At 37.3% G+C, this 20,130-nt stretch overlaps 1 protein-coding gene across 2 annotated transcripts in view; it reads right to left on the bottom strand.

Moving 5' to 3' along the window:
• Positions 1-20,130, bottom strand: part of ENPP1 (ectonucleotide pyrophosphatase/phosphodiesterase 1) — a 71,131-nt gene that overhangs the window by 22,030 nt on the left and 28,971 nt on the right. Inside the window, exons 1-13 of one of the 2 annotated variants that reach the window (XM_081829020.1) lie at positions 16,034-16,165; positions 15,388-15,460; positions 13,828-13,944; positions 12,708-12,833; positions 11,561-11,621; positions 9,014-9,111; positions 7,138-7,217; positions 5,922-6,041; positions 4,750-4,859; positions 3,812-3,877; positions 3,444-3,516; positions 961-1,069; positions 14-145 (exon numbers count right to left, since the gene is read on the bottom strand). In XM_081829020.1, coding sequence (XP_081685146.1) covers positions 14-145; positions 961-1,069; positions 3,444-3,516; positions 3,812-3,877; positions 4,750-4,859; positions 5,922-6,041; positions 7,138-7,217; positions 9,014-9,111; positions 11,561-11,621; positions 12,708-12,833; positions 13,828-13,944; positions 15,388-15,460; positions 16,034-16,060 — 1,192 coding nt within the window. In that variant the 5' untranslated portion in view covers positions 16,061-16,165. Of the gene's footprint in view, positions 1-13; positions 146-960; positions 1,070-3,443; positions 3,517-3,811; positions 3,878-4,749; positions 4,860-5,921; positions 6,042-7,137; positions 7,218-9,013; positions 9,112-11,560; positions 11,622-12,707; positions 12,834-13,827; positions 13,945-15,387; positions 15,461-16,033; positions 16,166-20,130 lie in introns of those variants that run through there. The other variant, XM_081829019.1, reaches the window with a different exon arrangement.

Genomic DNA, 20,130 nt, shown 5'->3' with positions numbered 1-20,130 from the left:
CATATATACTTACATGAAAAGTACTTATCTGGGACATCAGAGGGTCTCAATCGAGCTGCAGGTCCATATATAATTTTAATATCTTTAACATCTCCCAAATATTTATTCAGATATACATATTTCTTGCAACTGCCTTGTTCCATGCCTGGGAGAAAAAAATTCCCAAACATGTTGCAACTTTAATAAGGAATTTAACGTATAGAAGAGAATCTCTTTCACCTCCAGAATTTAATTCAATAACTATGTGCTCAGTGCGCACGTTAGTTAAGCATCTAATAGGTAAGACACAAAATTTCAACTATTTATACCCCTTCACTTCCAAAGAAAACCAACTTTTTCCCTTCCTTCATCCACAATTAGTTTAATATTTCTTCTTATATATTTATTACAGTATCTTTATGTGAGGAGGAATATCACAGTTTCAGACTGAATATAAAAGCCTACTCATTTTCCCCAGATCACCTAGAATACGAATGGTAGCATAAAATTCTCAGTCTCATTCCAGAACTGTAGCTTCTTTGGAACAGAACTTCTTACAACCATTTCTAGAAATAGCTTTTAGTAATTATTTCTGAAGCAAACAATAACAACAAGAAAAACAAACAAAAAGAACTTGTTTTCTATTTTCTTATGCACTCATTGCTTCTGTACTCCCAAGGCTGTTACACAAACATGTTCTAAAGGTCAAAGTAAGTAACTATTTAAAATTCCTGGTATAAACCTTCCCCAAATCAGGAGATGGGTACATTGTCACTGATAGGCTCTTAGGTTTCTGTGAATTCTGTATTTTATTTGTACTTTATGTTTAATATAATTTTTTCCTAAAAACTTTCCACAAGAAACTACATTAAAAAAATTAACTATAACAATCAGAAGAAATAATGAAACAATAACCAAGCAAGGAAACTTTTTTGGGAGCACCATTTAACCTGAAGGGTAAATGATGCAGAGTCAGATTACCATGATCTGAAATAAGGATAAGATTCAGGCATCGATGCAAGTTCAGCTCCTTTAGACCATCCATCAGCATGCCAACCATGTTGTCAACCCTCTGCAATGCTCTGATGACCTATGAAAGGGAAGTGATTTCATGTGATGGATTCCATACTAATGGCTATTTCTATACAAAGCTATCTCTGTGAATACAAGGAAAGTTCAGTGGATGCAACTACTATGATGAACTGATTGACATTAGGCTAAGACAGGGCAGGTAAAACAATGCCCATTAATAAAAGAAGGGTCCAAATCCCATACATATGTGCTCAATTATAAGTACTGGGAATGACACCAGCTGATCTGATTGTCTAAACTGTTAAAAATGTTAAAATTATTCATGAAATGCTTTTTAGAGTTCTTGTATTTGATTTTTAAGATTAGAACTAGGAATACAACCCATTATTTCCTTACAAACTGCATGTATTTCCTTACAAACTGCATGTGATATGATATATCACAAGGACACAAAAGAGCAAATGGTTTTAGCAACTTGCTTTTGACATTTCTCTTTTCAGCTCTCCTTGCAAAACCACCTGAGGAAAATTCTTTGCAATTCTACATGTGCTTTCTGTTATGTATCAAATCAGTCTTATCTCTATGGTCAATGAATTTCACTGTAATATGAAACAAAGTCCCTCAATATGGTCTTTCATTCACTCAAAGCTACCCAAGTAATTCGAATTGGAATTTTTAAGTATTAAAGTGGGTTTCAATGTGGCAGTAATATTAGAATTTAACAGAGGTTACAAGTTGGTGAATATGATATGAAAAGCAATGGGCTCAATCTTGAATGCAGATGAATCAGCAAAGTAGTACTTTGGCAAATCTTCAGTGAAATTAGAAAAGCACTGACTTTACAATTCATATGATCTGATAATCTAATAATTACCAAATGAGCCTTAGACTTCCTTGTAGCCAAACTGACCTGGACAGGAGTCTTAAGTGTCGGGGAATTTAGTGAACGAATAAAAATTACCCTAGCATCTGGCCAACTGTCAAACCAACACAACACTGACAAGAAGCTTTTCTCTTTCACCAATGATGGCATGGTTGCGTTGTCCACCATGTGTCCTCCTTCCTGCCCCTCTAAGGAGCACTTGTGCTTAGCTGAAGGACAGAAGCCAAGCAAGGGCACATGGAATCACTAACTACATTAGAGCTGCTGCAGATGGATTTTGATTGAAAAAAATCAAAGAGTAAATACAGACCTAGACTGAGGGTTAACTTCCCTCTCTCTCTGCTCGCTTTTAGCTGACAAGATGGCGCCTAAGAGGAACCTATGCTCTAAGAGGGGCAAATCTGGAGTAAACCCAGGGTAAGGGAAACCAGGAGAAGATGGTTTAGGCAGGTGTTTTAAATTCAAGTGAAAAAATGAGCCTATGTTCTCCCCTCGTTCTGCTGTTGCTGAAGCAAGCATTTAGAGCAAGAAGCACTCTCAAACTGGAGCTCACAACAGACACCTTAGGATAGGCTCTGGTCTAGACTCTGTGCTAAAGAGTCTTTGAGGCTCACAAACTATCCAGCTTGAAGGTGAAATTCTAGCTATTCCTAGTCTTTTATCTCTTGGAGTCACATGGGGAAAAATATAACAAAGATTCTGAGATTAGGGATGCTGGCTATACTGATTCTCCTTTCGTCATGACCAACAATATTCACAGATCCTTACTTCTTGTTTCTTTTCAGATCTAGGGTCACAGATTAAACAGACATCATAAGGGAAGTCAGCTTAGAGGTACAAAGAAAGAAGCTCAAATTGTTTTCTGTTCTAATGCTTCCTCTGCTCCAAGATACAAAAATTATATGGCCACACAAAAACTGAAAGCAGTATTTGATCTTTTAAAGCACTATACCGATTACAAACATAGCCAGGAGTGAGCTAAGTTCCTGAAAGAGTGTCAGGTCAAGTAAGACCTTACACTGACAGCCTTAGTCCGTGAGCTGTTTCCCCATCTCTAGCTTACTAGTAACTGCTCAATAAAACCAGAGTTATTTCAAATTCTCTATAATTCTGACAAAATTTCCTATTTTTTGATGCCCGAGCTCTGTTGTGAGCCTGAGCTCAGAGATCAGAGATATATCTCCTAGGGTGGAAAGGTCATGGGAGGCTTCTTGTGCTAATTCTCCTATATTTACATAGAAAACTGGAGTCTTACCCATTTGCAACATTTCCAAAGAGCCCTTAGTTTTTAGGTCAATGTAGGGAGAAATGGAGTGGATAAAGGCTTTGGAATTGAGAATATAGAATTTACCATCAGTTCGATTTAGCACCGTGGAAAGTACAGACAAGACAAATTCTCCCTACTGTTATTTTTACGAAAGCGCATCCTTTGGTTTAGTAAAACTGTGCTTACTACTCATTCCAAATCCTGGAATCTTAGAGAGTGGTCTAGAAACCTGCTTTAAAGCAAGGTTTAGTTAGAAGTAATCACTGATAAAAAGGTACTTACTTCACTGCTGACTGGTCCATACAAATGACCTGAAGAATCTGGTTCTTCTAAATACAGAGTGTAAAAGTGTGGTCTAAATCAAACAGCATCAAAATGTAATATTTTATAAACACATTGTAAAACAGAATGGAAAGAATAATTTAATAATCGATAGTGATTAAAAAGTCTACAACACTGGGGTAACATTTCTAAACTTGCTGAGAAATAATTTACAGGTTTGGAATTCTTCAAAATGTTCCATAAAAAGAGTTCATTTGGATATAAAAGGCCAGAGCCAATTGCCAAGTTTCTTGCAGCTCATTTTAAAATATTGTGTAATTTCTATAAAATGAATGAGTATTTACCATAGAAATTAGGCCTTTACATACCTTTCATCTTTAGGAAGCTGCAACCACTTAAGAACAGCTAAAATCCTTTCTTCAAATGGTATTGAACTAAAATTAAGAATAAGCAAAATGAAACAATTTGTGACAATTATCCGAGTTTAAAATATCAGTGTTTTTCTTACCCAAAATAGCAGTGAAAGACTCAAACAATCCCATGCATTAATTGTGTTTAAAACAATGCAAAAGTTTAATTTGAAAACTCAAATTTGTTTCCCCAATAAAAGAACAAAGGTTAAGCTTTACACATATGAAACCTGTAACTGGGTTTAAAAATTTGCTTCTTGGGGCGCCTAGGTGGGGCAGCCTGTTAATCATGTGACTCTTGATTTTGGCTCAGGTTGTGATCTCAAGGTCGTGAGATCAAGCCCTGTGTTGGGCTCCCCACTCGGTGAGGAGTCTACTTGAGATTCTCTCTCTCCCTCTCCCTTTGCACCTCGCCCCACTCACACATTCTCTCTCTCAAATAAATAAAAATAAAAATTTGCTTCTTATATCTACTTGAGGATATTATTCCTGTATCTGAGAACAGTGATTGTTACCAGGTGAATAACCCATGTGTCAATACATTCTACAAAGGGTACCTCATGGACAGCTCACTCACTCGTGACTCTTAAATAAAAGTTGGAGTCAGTCCCCACAACTTCATTTTTTATTCCTGCCCAAAGATTCTGAATGCAAATTCCAACATGTTACCAGCGCTTTCTACAAAACTTCGAGAAAAAAACTTTGTCTACTTTTACCGTCCATCCAACTACCCAAAACTTATTTACCCTCCATCTAAAAGGTAGAGTTCTTTTTCTGACTGTTCTCATTTTTCAGCCAACACATCACAGAAATGCTGGAACTTGGGACTTGATAAAAAGGAGAAGCTGAGATTTAAAACAGATTAGCTGTTCTGAAAAAAGTACACCTATACATACCTATTATACATTTTATAGATGTCTGGGAGAATTCCATTAATTGCCACATCTGATCCTGGCCAAAAAAATGTACCACTTTTCAGGCCTTGATGTTTAGCAGTGAGCCAAATCTGGGGAAGAGAATGAAGGCAAGTCAGAAATGTACAACTGTGCATGTTAGGAAAGTACGTGTTCATGCGACATCAATGCACTCCTCTCCAGTGTTACAGTGTTTTTGAGGTTAAGGAGCTTCAGCAGTGAGACTATAAAATAATCACTTAGTAGGACTCAGCAGCAAAATGAAATGATCAGAGATTAAAGTAACCTAAAAAATATAGACACCATCAGTTGGCAACCTCTGCAACTTTCAGAGCCCCAGCCTTACTTAATGGGCTCCCCTTGAAAGAAGAAAATATTCCCAAGCATACATGTATGTAATTTGTTGACATTTTTGTTATGTAACTAACATTTACAAGTACTTACTGCCAGTTACAATTCTAAATAGTATCTCCATAAGCATCCCAATTATTAATTTGGCTAATCCTCAGAATCACACCCCGAGGTAGTTAATGATATCATCTACAGTATAAATCTGAGAAAACTGAGACACAGAAAGAATAATTTGCCCAAAGTCACATCATTTTAAATATCAGCAAGAAATTTGAATTTATACCCTGCAAATTAAACATCATGCTCTTTTTCCTTCTTAGAGGAATATCGAGACTATCCAAAAAGACCCCACAGAATTTTTGTGGCAATTTTTTAAAAAATACAAAGAACACATCTAAATCATGGCCAGAAAGAACCTTCTAAGTTAGCATATACAAATGAAATCAAAGTTGACCTCCTTTAGAAACAGTTAGTTTTGTGTGGATCAAAATATGGCCCCAGACCACTGCTATAAACTACTAGTACAAAAAGGTAGAATCAAGCAGAAAAGAAAAATGATTCAGAATTTCCCCAACGCAGCTATGAAATAAAACTACTCCCATTACACAATGATACAAGCTGTATTTAGGATTATCAGCATTCATCTCCATCTACAAAAGGATGGCCACGGACAAGATCAATGACGTAGGTTATTAAAAGCTCCAGGGAATCTGTTATTTTACTCTAATTGAAATAGATGAGAATTAAAAAAAAAAAACTATTTTAGTAGCTAAAACAAACAAACAAACAAACAAACAACTCACTGGTTCTCCTCTGTACCACTCAGGATTAAATTTCTCCTTACTTTTAAGTGCAAAGAAAGCGTTCATTTTGGGATCATACATTTTATTGTCAATTATGCCATGGGATTCTGGATAAAGTCCCTAAAAAAGACAAAAACAGGTTTTATGCAAGTTGTGAGTTTTCAATGTAAAAGTCAAAGAACAAAATCATCGAAGAAAAACAGGTAACTGAAGCTACAAGAAACTTAACATAGTTTAAGGAGAGAAGAACAAAACAATGGGATTGTCAAAACACAACCAACCACTCAAGATCTTATATAGTATTTGTGTTTTAAATTATGTAACAGGAGAAAATAAGTGAGGAATCGTATGGATGAGGGTCTATATAAATGACAGCCCCTCCAATTTTTTTAAAGATTTTATTTTTATGTACTTATTTATTTGAGAGAGACAGAGTGCAAGCGGGGCTAAGAGCAGAGGGAGAGGGACAGGCAGACTCCACGCTGAGCACAGAGTCTGACAAGGGCCAGATCTCACAACCCTGAGATCATGACCTGGGCCGAAATTAAGAGTCGAATGCTTAACCAACTGAGCCACCCTGGCACCCCTACAGCCTCCCCAATTTTTAAAAAAGTGTTGTATTTTCCTTTTGCATTGCTGAGTAAAGCATTTCTGTAGAACAAATTTTGTTTTAGTTGAGTCTGAGAATAGCTCGTATTACTACAAGCTAAAGAATTAATTTTCTGGCTTCAACCCTAATGCCTAATGAATTTGACTTTTTTTCTGGATTCCAATTAAACTGGGAAACTTTGAAACAAAAACAGGCCTGTAATCCTCTCTAGAGTCAGGCAAAACGGATTGCTTAAACTCATACATCAAGATGATTGGAAAGACAAGTTGAGAACCCATGAGTGTAGGACAAATTTTACAAATACAGCAAGCTACAAAACTATAAGAAGAAACAAGACACAAAAATTGGAGAAATCTTAAAACCGAAAGGAAACCAAGAAATCATTAGTTGGAGTCTTTATAGTCTCTTTTCAAGATGGAAAAATTGAGGCCAGAAGGTAAAGTGACCTTCCCCAAAGTGCAGATTTGGCTAGGTTTCCTTGCTTAATTATATACTGGAAAAGAAGTTATTTTTTTCTGATCTGATGTCTAATTATTCCCTCAAAAAATGTAACATTTACATCTCACTTCTGTGAACAACATATAAAAGTTGAAACTTGGAGCTTACAGTGACAATGCTGTAGTGATTGGGAAAAGTTTTTGTTGGATACACTGGTCTCATGTTTTTGGTGTGCGTTCCACAGTTTTCTACAAGGGAAAAAAAATTAAAGATTGCTATTAAATGCAATTGACAATCTGTTTACTTCATCTAGCTTTGCTAGTAAATAAGTCTAAATAGTATTAAAACCATATAAAACTTTAGGGTTAATTATAAAGCAACACTATAGATTCAATTCAATGTTAAGATAAGTTAATTTTTCTCAGAAAAATATTAAACAAGATAATTAAGCCAATGAAAGAATTATCCCATGCTTATCAATAACATGAAGTTCCAGATGGACCATGTGTAATAATGATGCCTACTAGATCTTTGTCTGATATTACTTAGTGGTCACATACCTAAGTTTTAAGAGGTAGTTAAAAAACAAACAAAAACAAACTGCATTGGTAGCAAAATCTGCAAAATTAAAACAAGGGTGAAGCAGTAGCTGGGGTGGGGGACAGTGTCCCAGTGTGAAAATCCAGAACCAGCTAACTCTGGACAAACTCAACACGTCTCTAAAGATAAAAGGCATCGTCTGGCTTCATGCCAGAGAAAGCACAGAAGTCAGACTGCTCCGGATTTAGCCTTGATATCATGCTCCTTTTCTCCTGTCTCTACTATTGAGGAAAAAACTACATAAACTAATGAATCAAGCATTTCAGTACATCGCTGCTGAAAACGTTCCTCCAATTGGCAAGCGTCTATCTATCTCAATGCCTTCCAAACAGTGCAGAGCTACAAAGTATGTCCCCCAATTATCCACAGCTGGGGCTTAGGCTAATTGTGTGCTGATTTCTTTTAAACTTCACATATAGTATCCACAACTCCTTAATTCTGAACTCAGGATGCATATTTGGTGCTATGGAAACAAACTTCCCTCCTAATGGTCACGAAGGGCCAGATTTAAGCTTCAAAGCCCATGGGCCGAACTGGTAAGAACAGAGCCTTCCTTGACGATGCCTGCTTTTTGCTGAAGACTTTTTTTCCATGTCAATGATTATGTATAAAAATTATTTTCTTCTAGGTAGAAATTAAACACAGAAATTTTAAAACATTTTCCCAAAATACTTTAGGTTTCTCATAAAAGAAGTAAAATAAATGCACACATGTATTTACTGAGAATGATTTTAATGTTTAAACTAATCTCATATACTCAAGTCTAGTAAATAATATTTTAGAATTCCAGAACACTAAAATCATTGTATTTACTTCTATTTCAGCCTTGTATTACACTGTAACTACTTAACTATTGATCACTGATAATGTGCAAAGTTCTACAATTTTTATACCCATATACAATTTTTTTCCTTTCTCAATAAAAATGATGATACAAGTGATACCCATAACTGGGGGTTAATGTGATTTAAAACCTCAGCATTAATATTAAGACCATTCTACTATTACATCGATAACTTAATGAATAATCATTCCATTAAGCCCTTTGTATGAGGCAAAGAAATTGGAAGGATACTATATGATACTATAGGATAACTGGAAATATTCAATGTCCACACTACTAGAATCATATCAGAAATACTTTCATTTTGAAAATTCTATCTTAAGATGTGATAAATATTAAATAAATGGTTTTTCCACAAAAGGAATCCAAAATTCTAAGAAAAAAAATATATAAACTGTATTATCTTAGAAGTATTTAAAAGGCAGCTTCAAAGTAATTATAATATTGGAGACTAATTCCTTATCATCAGGTTCAACTATTTCGCAGTAGTGATGTTTGGTAAAACACATTCTGCCGGTATTTTTCCAAAAAAAGCCAGCATCCCTAGTCTATCTCACCAAAATGGTGACACCCCCAACAGAGAACTCTGAAGTTACTCACTTAGTTTGCTAATAACAGGAAGAAGGCCACTCCAGGTGTGTAAATATTCTGCCCTGAAGCCATCCAAGGAAAATAAGAGGGTAGGAGGCGTTTCAAACCTGGATAATGAAAAAGAAAAAAACAATGTTTAAAGAAGGAGAAGGAAGACAAACATCCATGAAGGTTCTTTTCCTTCCTTGGCACAGGTCCAGTGAAGATTTCTCACTGAGGTTGGTTATGTAATCTAAAGTAAACTAACAAGCTCAGCAAGCATCCTTATAAAGGAGATTTTACATTGACATTTATATACATACTTTTACATTTCATTAAATATATATGATATATACATATATCAACAAATAGTATTTCTTAAGCACTCATACCATTTTGAGCCACTATATGGAGAATATTCATAGTCCCCGCTATTCCAAAAGCTGAACCAAATGCTACTAAAATGTAGTAATATTTTCCCAATTTGCAGGAGAATAAATGTTAATAAACAGCATTTTCTAAATATGTTTTTGTTTCCATCAAGTTTTTTCCTGAACAACTATCTTCTGATATTGTCTCTACGTGAATCTACTAGATGGTACCTCATATCACATAAATTATATATAAAATTTAGTTTTTAAATTTACTATATTTGAAAGATATTACTATTTAGTAGAGAAGTTTGAGATGTATTCACTACTTTTAAATAAACAAAGAAATGATCCAAAGCTAGGAATGAACAATGAGGGTGCACGTGTACGTACATGCAGACACACACACACACACACACACACACACACACACACAATGTATGTGGTGTGGAAATCCAAAGAAGGAGGCAAAAAACACAATGATATGTGCAGTCAAAGAGAATAACTTATGGGCAACTGTTACATGGCCAAACCAGAGCAGGCATGGTTCAGAAATTTTGAACTTTTAATGATATCTGGGGGATGACAGGAGATCTGTACATAACAGGATAACTGTAAAAAGCAGTTTACTCAGTAATTTAAAATTTGAGAGTAAATGCTTAATTTTGCCTTGCTTTTTTCAATTCTACCTCCTCCTCAGCTTACTCTCACACATAAACACAAAAGAAAAAAAAATTGGTATGTAACTTCCACTAACTAGTGTTTGTACCATAGCTCAGTTAGAAGATTCTAGAATCAGCTGCATAGGGTCTCAATGGTCCATAACTGTATGAAATTATTTGTATTCACTCAACATAAAACATAAACAGTTTATTGTGCCACCAGGTAAATATACTAGCATGACTTGCAGTATAATAGCACATGTTCCTAATTATGATCTCATTGTAAAGAAAGGAATAGTTAACATTTCCACTCAAAGGATCAATATTACCACTGAAAAATAATGACTAATGTGTAGAAGGAAAAGAAAGACTCAAAATTCACTAAATCTAAATTTTCCAATATACCTTGGAATTAAAGGACAGCTCAAGGTACAGGAGAGGTCCCTTTGAAAAAAGTCTCTTCTATTGTAATTTTTTGGTTTGGGTTTAGTTTTTGTTGCTACTACTGTTGTTTTAAACAAAAAAGTGCTCTCTCATCCAAAGGAAAAAAAATACACATCCTATAAGGCAAAAATAAATTATATACACAAACAAAATAAGCTAAAGTACAGCTTTAAAATTTTTAATAGTTTGGAAAAAGATCATGACTTTAAAAAGGTAAAAATGTATTTCTGAAGATGAATAATTCAAATTATACAAGGCAGTAGATCTCAAGTGGAGCAAAGATAAATATATCTAACATCTTCATAAAATTTCCCCTCTTTGAATTGCACACAAATTTTTTTGATGGCCTAGTATACATAAGGTACTGTGCAAAATACTTTATGGACAAAAAGAACCAATATGAATAATAAAAATTATGCAACATTCTCTCACAGATACATTGCTTATCCCCCAAAATTTATAAGTGAACCAAAATACAAAAAATAAAAAGAAAGCTATAAAGTAATTTGCTACAGGTTTAACTCTCAAAGCTACAAATGAAAAAAAAAAAAAAAAGAAGAAGATAGTAGGAAGGGGGGGAATCGGAGGGGGAGACGAACCATGAGAGACTATGGACTCTGAGAAACAAACTGAGGGTTCTAGAGGGGAGGGGGTGGGGGGATGGGTTAGCCTGGTAATGGGTATTAAAGAAGGCACATACTGAATGGAGCACTGGGTGTTATACGCAAACAATGAATCATGGAACACGACATCAAAAACTAATGATGTAATGTGTGGTGATTAACATAACATAATAAAATAAAATTAAAAAAAAAAAGAAAGAAAGAAAGTAAAAGGCCTTCCTTCCTAATGAGAAAGACAAAAGATTTCCACCCACTGCTCACGGCCAGTAAAGACTAAATAGTCATGACCTTCCTTTTTTTCTGTTAGCTTCCAGAGTGAAGGGTCATTCCATAATTAACTCTACACCACCAGTGACCAACACAAGGCCTGACTAAAAACAACATTTAATGAACCAATGATTGATTATTATTTTTATTCTGTGGAAAGAGAAAAAAAATAGTACTCTAAAAAAATAGTATTTCAGAATATCATCTTACCCTGATGGACACTGTGGCTCATTAATGCTCTCACAAGTTTCTTCTACCCAACTTTTCTCTCCTAAAATATTTTCAAGAAATAAAACAAGTTGAACACACTGAACAGTAACAATAACTGTGATGCTGTGAGACATATTATGACAGATTCCAAAAACAAAATGTTAACAGGTATGTAGATAATATGGGGCATGATTCTAGGGAAATACAACAAATACAGAAAGTTACTATGTCTCATAGTAAGAGTTAGTTGATATCAGGAAGAAAAAAAATGTGTAATTGCAAGACTAAAACATATTACTGTATTTGTGGGAACTTAAAGGCACCTTTTTTTTTTTTTTAAGATTTTATTTATTTATTTGAGAGAGAGAGAATGAGAGAGAGCACATGAGAGGGGGGAGGGTCAGAGGGAGAAGCAGACTCCCTGCCGAGCAGGGAGCCCGATGTGGGACTCGATCCAGGGACTCCAGGATCATGACCTGAGCCGAAGGCAGTCGCTTAACCAACTGAACCACCCAGGCGCCCAAAGGCACCTTTTTCATTCTTGAGTGGTTGATATTTTCAGCCAAAATTTACAAGTCTCCTTTTATCCACCCAACAACATCTTCTAGTACTAAATCCTGGATATCTTAGTTCCCCTCATATCAATTTCAAAGCACCCTTGGACAAGACATCACAATAGCATCAGCTCACATAATACCCATAACCCTGGGCAGTAATTTCACATCTCTTCTTTCAACATGTGGCAGACACTGTCCTCATTCACAATGAGGGCACTTGGGACATAGAAATCAGCCAGGACTGCAAAAGCCATCTTTCCACAAGGCAGCATTAAATGTGTAGCTAATGTCAAAATAACATGAAGGGGTGTAGCGGGAGAGGGAGTAACTATACACAGAACAAGATTTGCTGTGTGTAGGTCATAGGAATTCCTCAACCGATGGATGGGTACAAGATTCACTGCATACTTTCCTGACTCTCATGTTTGAATTTTTCTTTAATAAAATGCTTTTTAAATATCTTTTCGGCCAACACAGTTGGTCAATAAATAGGATCCCTAATGTAAAAAATGACAGCTCTGCAAAACCCCGCCACCACCAAGGAGGATGGCAGGCTGCTGTGGAACCAGATGGGCGCGTGGAGAGCTGACCTTGGCACACGGCCCTGAAGTTGACACAACAGTCGCCCTTGTCCCTGCAGTCATCTGAACAGGAGCACAAGCTTCTGGACAACCTTTTCTCCCCACACCTGAATTTGCTGCAAGTCCATATACGTTCTAGAAACAAACAACAAAATACACGTTATGGTCCAAATTCAACACATTGGAAGTGGACGCAGACTTGCTCTCCTCTGGGGCAAGATCCACGAGACACAAGGAACTCTTTCATTCCTCAGAGTTCCTCGCAGGGTCGGCCACCACAGTGGTTGATGTGAACTAACAGAAAACATGCATGCAATAAGTGTTATTATGTTGCTAAAAAGAACAGAATTTCGTCATTTTAAAACATGGACAAACATTATTATCGTACAATTCTTATATAGATCTTTCTTGGCTTTTTCCCACCAGCCGTTTTCAGGGTTCTCAAAATTTCACCTGAATCTGGTTTATTCTCATTTAAATATTAAATATCCATGACCTACGTAGAGAAATCCAAATCAAACTGAGAAAACATACATATTCTGATGGTTTTATTTTGAAGTGTAAGTAGACATGTAAGTACATGTGAAACTAATGTAACATTCTGTGTCAACTCTATACTTCAATAAAAAGAAGTGGATGTCTAAGAACTCTTGTTTTAATGAGCCCACACTGAAAATATTCATATATTTCAAGCAGCCTTTTTGAAGTTAGTTTAAGTGCAAATTAGATTATATTGGCTTTCTGCATACATTAAAAACAGGCATGGTTTGGCTCTCCATAAAGTGTTGAACAAAGGCAAAACTCGTGACATTTTTTTCTCTAAGGAAATACAAAGGCCAAATTTTTAAAAATCTCAAATGAGTTAGATAAATCACATACCTAAAAGATGCAGAACTTGTCCCTGATCCCCATCTTTTTCCCTGCATATTTTTCTTAAGATTTTATTTATTTATTTGAGAGAGAGAGAGAGCATGAGAGGGGGGAGGGTCAGAGGGAGAAGCAGGCTTCCCTCTGAGCGGGAGCCTGACTCGGAACTCGATCCCAGGACTCCAGGATCATGACCTGAGCTGAAGGCAGTTGCTTAACCAACTGAGCCACCCAGGTGCCCTCCCTGCATAGTTTTATTTACCTGGTTCTATACATGTCTCCTGGTAATCCAGACAGCAGTTTCCAAGGTCAACGCAAGCAACATCACAGCGGCAGTTGCCAAATGTTCTCTCAAAACAGCGACCTTTGCAACTTTTCACTGAAAATATAGAATAATGAGTTAGAGCTTTCGGATCATAGAAGCACAAAGCAAACATCAACTAATATACCTAAGATAGATTCAAATCCTACCTTAGAAAACACAGATGGCGTAATAAAGGTACCCAAAAATCTTTTCACAAATACACGTAGAAAGTGGCACAAAGAGAAGGCACAGAGTTTTGATCTTCTCTCTTGCCATAGAAAAAAAGAACTTTTAAAATTTATGACAAATCCAACTGGGGCTGCTAAGACTTAAATCCTTATGGCATGGTAAAGAAAGTCAGAAGAAGGACTTGTGCTGAATGTTTTATGCTCGGAAAAGGTTGGCTTACACAGCCATAAAGTTCTCTAAAATTTCGAAATGTGAGATAAAGTTTTAAAATTAATTATCTGAATATTTCAGAGAAAGAGAAAGAATGCCTGACTTACCTCACCCCCAGGCTTGGTGTATGAAAGAAGTGATGTCCGTGTACGAACATTCTGCAGGAGTACCCCTCCCCCCATCACCTAAAATACAGATTTGGCCTTCAGATCCAGGTGGTGCCCAAATTTCCCACTCAAGGTCTGATTTACTTTTTTTAAGCTTTTATAAAACCTTGTCCTTCCCCTCCGTCACTTATTTCCATCCGAACTAGAGTATTTGGTTACTATCCCAGTCTCACACTAGACTACCAGCTTAAGGACAAAGACCACACATGGATTTTGCCCAGCATACTGCATCCTGGCACCCCACAAGATGCTAGTTGGTACTAGCAAGTTTTTGTTAAATGGATACATGGTGAATATGGAAGGAAGACTTCTTATCAAAAACAATAATTTTATGTTGTAACTGTTTACTAGATACCTGGAAAAAGCTAGGTTTTCATTAGATTACTAAAATCCACTTGTAAAATAATGCAAATCCAACAGAAAAACGGAATAAGCCTAGCTCCTGACCACCAAGGCCCGCAATTTTAAAAGCCAAGGGCATGTAACAATAAGTTTCTGATTGCCCAGAGACGCTACCTGGTTACCTAGTAACCCATCCAGGGCTGCTTCAGCAACTAACTCCCTGGGGAAAAAGAGTGTCTTAGGAGTCCCTGGACAAAGTCAGGGAGAGGGTTCCAGGGGCCCAGCACCAGAATCTTTAGGCCATATTTGCTTGTTTGTTTCACTGTTCTTAATTTATTTTTTGTTGCTTTGGGGGTTTTCTCTTTGCTTGGTTGATTTTTTGGTCCTAGCCCCTCTTTGTTGTTTTAGGATGAAGTTTTGCAAATAGAGTATTATATGGCTAATTCAACAAAAGAGCTTCAAGAAGGCTCAAACCAGCATCAAATCTGCAGTAACTACTGAGGACCTACAGATTAGGACATAACACTTTCTCAATCATATTCTGAAGAAGTCTAAATAGCAACACACACACACACACACACGTCTGCACACGAATTACTGTAGTAATTACCTTCTTTGGCACAGCTGGGTTTCAACCCAAATATACAACCAAGGATTGTTGTTAACACACAGACTGACAATACCTGTGGGGAGAAAAAAGAAAGTTATATAGCTTTAAACCCTTTTATTTCGTCAAATGTTTCTAAAGTTGCTGGTGCTGCTTTCTTTCCTGATGTGGGTGCAGGTCACATGGATGTGTGTGCTTTGTGAAAATTCAAACTGCATACCTATGCTTTGTGCATTTTTCTGTATGTATGTTTTATTTCAAGAAAAAGTTTACTTAAGTGTTAGCAAATGAATCTATGCCATCGAAGATTAATGCTTCCAGAAATTTCCCAGTTAGTGCAAATAAATCCAGTCAGAGAATTTGGAAATAATTAAGGGAAGGAGAGAGGGGAAAAAAAAATCTAATTAGAGATTCAATTTCTTATTTGTTAATCCATAAAAGGTAATATGAGACTATTAGATGCCTCTTTTCCATAGTTTAACTACATAAACCCTAAACAATATCCTCACATGCCCCATGCCCCACGGCAGTTTGTGGGGACAGGCACTAGACAGGGCTGGGAACTGCGCTGTGGGCCCAAATGTTACCACAAACTGGTTGTGTGACTTGGGGGAGATCACTTACATGCTCTAGACATCAGATTACTCACCTTTACAATTAAAGGGCTGGACTTCATGGATCGCTAAAATTCTTTCCAGCTCTAACATTTGCCACTTTCTCAGTCTCCACTCTTGTGGCCTTTGACATTTTAAGATAAGTAGACATACCACACAGAATTTTTATTTGAGAATTAGAAAAAAAAATCCAGAGAACCCTCAATATTTTTAGTGGCATGGAGTTTCCCGGAGAGCTCTCTGGAATCTCACTTTGCAGGAAAATCCGACAAACCATGCATTCAGTACCAACTATGTGTAAAGACTGTGTTATACATAGGAAAGAGTAACAGATGCCTCAGGGAGCTTCTATTTGTGTGGGAAAGGGTAAATATAACAGCATAAATGGCTCATATTTGGCAAGTCCTAGGAGGCAGCTCCAGTCCCATAGTTGTTTAAAGAAGGAGAAAGGTTGCAGTGGTTGAAGAGAAGGAAATCAGAGAAGGCTTCATGGAGAAAGACTTTGGGCGGGGCTCTGAAAGGGGGAGATGATGATATGATATGATCAATGATATAATAGAGCACACTTCTAGGAGGAAGGCCAGCATAAGGACAGGTCTGAAGGAAGAAATGGAAGGCAGCAAATAAACAATGAGCAGCTTACTTTGGCTAGAACAAAGAATATGCAAAGGGGAATGGATGTAGTGGGGACAGGTGGAGTGGTGTTTCCCAAAAGCCAAGCTAAAGAGATAATAGAGATGAGGAATGGGTGAATGGGACAGGGTGGATGGTGGGTGCAGGCTTTTATGAACTCACTCCTCAAATGAGACATATCAAGTCTGACCATATATGCCAGTCGCCAGGTTAGGACATGACCTTTGTCCTCGAGGTGCCTAATATCAAGTGACTACAAGAACTAAAGAGAAAGAAAATGGTTAAGTAAACTGAATCAGCAGGTCTAACTTATTTCAGAAAAAAATGAGGGTAAAGGAAGGGAGAGCAAGAGTATAGTGGGTCTCAAACACAACAGGGTCGAGGTGGAGCCTTTTTCTTAGGAAATCAAAAACCTAAGTACATGTATGTGCACTGAAGTAGGGAGCCACCAGAGGAAGAGCTTGAACAAACAAGTAAACAATGGCAAACAGAACAAGGTACCAGCAGAGAGCACTAACAGATTCCCCTAAATCTTTGATGGTGGTGTAAGTGGACACAAACATATGAAAGGTAATTTTTAAGTCTCTATCAAAAACACTAAAAACTCTTACTGTTGAACATAAACATATAGGGAAATGAAAAAATTGTAAAGCTAATCTGTATTTAGTTTTCTGTCATTTAAAACATGGAGAATTAAAGTTTTCATTGTAATAAACTTATCAAGAACAATTTGAACAGTGCTTTATCTTCTTCTCCTTCTCATCACAGAGCTTACAATACAGAATAAGTATATTTTCCATGCCTTGGCAACTGGCCACATTCCTTTCCAAGCTTAGATCAGTTTTCCATGTTTTAACCTTTGCACTTTTAATAATGTGAAGTATCTCCACAAGTTCCTTTAATATGAATTCTTGTGCCGGGGTCCCTTCCTCTGGGACATCCTCATCCTTTCCATCACAGCCACGCTCCTCACTATGTCCATAAACTCACCATCACTCAGTTCTTCTGGCTGCATAGCTAGAGGCTGCTGAACAGAGGCAGTGTTAACATTCCCACGGTTGCCTTTTTCTTCCAGAACCCCATTTACATGTGAACTGAATCTCACTTCTGGCATTATCACTTTTCTTTCCTTTACTGAATTTTCATCTTTATCAGCCAATTCTCTTTCGATCATCTATCTGTATAAAATGCCATGTACATTTACCACCAGCAGACAAAGAAGCAACGCAACCACTTTCTTTGCTGTCTGTGAACGACCAATAGATGCATCATAACCAATCACTGACAGACGTGAAAAGAAACCATGCTGGTCACTGGCCACCAGATGCATCTGTTATTTACACAGTGATTTGTGGACAGAAAACGCTAGCAGCAAAGACTGTATTCTATGCAACTCCTCACAGTTAATAAATCTTGGTAACTGAAACTTAAACCATGTTGTTGGGGGACTGGTGTTATTTAATTAAACTGTGGTAACTGAAATTGAGCATGCCACAGACTCATGCAAAACCAGGGCCGTCCATACTCTCACAAGTGGGCAATAGAGTTGTCCAAGACTGCTTATTTCAAAACTGTTTGTCTTCACAACAAACACACACACACACACACACAAAAACCAAGAAATAAGTTCACTTTAAGAAACTGGCTTAAAAAGTCAGTTTAATCTATACAATCTCAGGAGGTTAGCCTCAAAGATAGACATGTCAGAAGAAGGCTGAGAGGAAGATACAAAACTGAGATACAGCCAGAGGAAGTTGGAAGCTGCTGATGGTGGATGCCCTCAATCTTCTTGGGCAAGTAAGAATATCTCCTGGGAGTGAAGAAGTCTAGCCGGGGCTCTGTAATGAGGGGGCGTAGGACATCCCAAGTGAAGAATGGTTGCAAATCCATGGAGACAAAGGAGACTGAGTTAACAAGAGAAGAGTGAAAAGACCTTCAAGCTTTGGGAGCCCGGCTGAACGTGAAATTATGGACTGTAATGGACACAAAGTGGCCTGGAATCCCAAAGCTGGGAGTGGAGGTTTGGGACAAAAAGATAACATGGCGTGGGGAGATAGGAGGGCAGGGGAAACTGAGCAGAAAAGCTGATAAGAGTCAAAATGTGGCTGTAGTGGCTGAACAGGGTTGGGACCATGTGGATACAAATGTTTGAGAACTGGGAGAAGACTGGGGATCAGGCAACTGTGGGAGTGGGAATAAAGGAGGGAGCAAGGAAGGAGGAAGAATGGAGGTTATGATTGAGTTCTCAGAAGTGGGACAGTTTGGAATGGAGATGAAACTAAAAGGAGAAACCTGAAATTGGCATAAAATACTTGTTGGAAGTAAGAAGACCCAAAAGTTCTAGTACTTATACTAATAATCAGAGTTAAGTTTATACCAACAAATAAAAAATCACAGTAGGAGAACTTTATTTATATTCTGAAATGTACTGGCTTAAAATACACATTCCCTCACTGCTGTAAGAAATTTAGTCATGGAGATGTATTACCAACAACTGTAGTGTTCTTACTAAACATAAAACAGAACTTGCGAATGGTTCTGTTACAATTAAGTCTCATCTTGAGAAAAACTATGGGAAGATTTGGTGGTAGGCAAGCATTTAAATCACAAGCATTAGGGGCGCCTAGCTGGCTCAGTCCATAGAGTGTGCACCTCCTGATCTTGGGGCAGTGAGTTCAAGCCCCGTGGTGGGCAAGGAGCCCACTTAAAAAAAAAAAAAAGAAAGAAAAAGAAGAAGTAGGTGGGTGATCTAGTCCGATTGTGAGTTAGTCTGTGAGGGAAAAATCAATGTTCAACAGTCACTACCTGTCCTGCACACAGTTAACAACCAATGGAAATACCTTGTGAAAAATGCTGCTCCTAGCAGCCAAAAATGTCTAAAAATAAATCCAATAATTTAAAAATCCTAGATAATGAAAACTACAAAACTTTACTGAAAAGCAATGAAAAGTTAATAAAAAGAGAAATTTGAAATACACAGTATTCTTGATTGGGGTGCCTGGGTGGCTCAGTCAGTTAAGTATCTGACTCTTGATCTCAGGGTCGGGAGTTCAAGCCCTGCATTTGGCTCCATGCTGGGCATGGAGCCTACTTTAAAAACATAAGTAAAACTAAGTAAGTAAATTGTAAGCATGAGTTTAAAACACACATGATATATGCAGTCTCCACCCTCTTATGAAGCTGCAGAAGGGACATGATTTTTTTTTCATTACCTCTCCACTGCTAAAAGATATTGCTTAGATTTATTTTTTTTTTAAGATTGTATTTATTTATTTGAGAGACAGAAACAGCGACAGAGATAGTGAGAGAGGGCACAAGCGGGGAGGAGAGGGAGAAGCAGGCTCCCCACTGAGCAGGGAGCCCAACTTGGGGCTTGATCCCAGGACCCTGGGATCATGACCTGAGCCAAAGGCAGATGCTTAACTGACTGAGCCACCCAGGCACCCCTAGATTTATCTTTTATAAGATAATGCAAAGCATGGAAATGAAACAAAAATAT

Source organism: Leptonychotes weddellii, chromosome 8, assembly GCF_054177405.1.
Source record: "Leptonychotes weddellii isolate Sample4059 chromosome 8, ASM5417740v2, whole genome shotgun sequence".
Lineage (NCBI taxonomy): Eukaryota > Metazoa > Chordata > Mammalia > Carnivora > Phocidae > Leptonychotes > Leptonychotes weddellii.
Note: the sequence above shows the minus strand (reverse complement) of the source record. Positions and strands in the feature narration are given on the sequence as shown.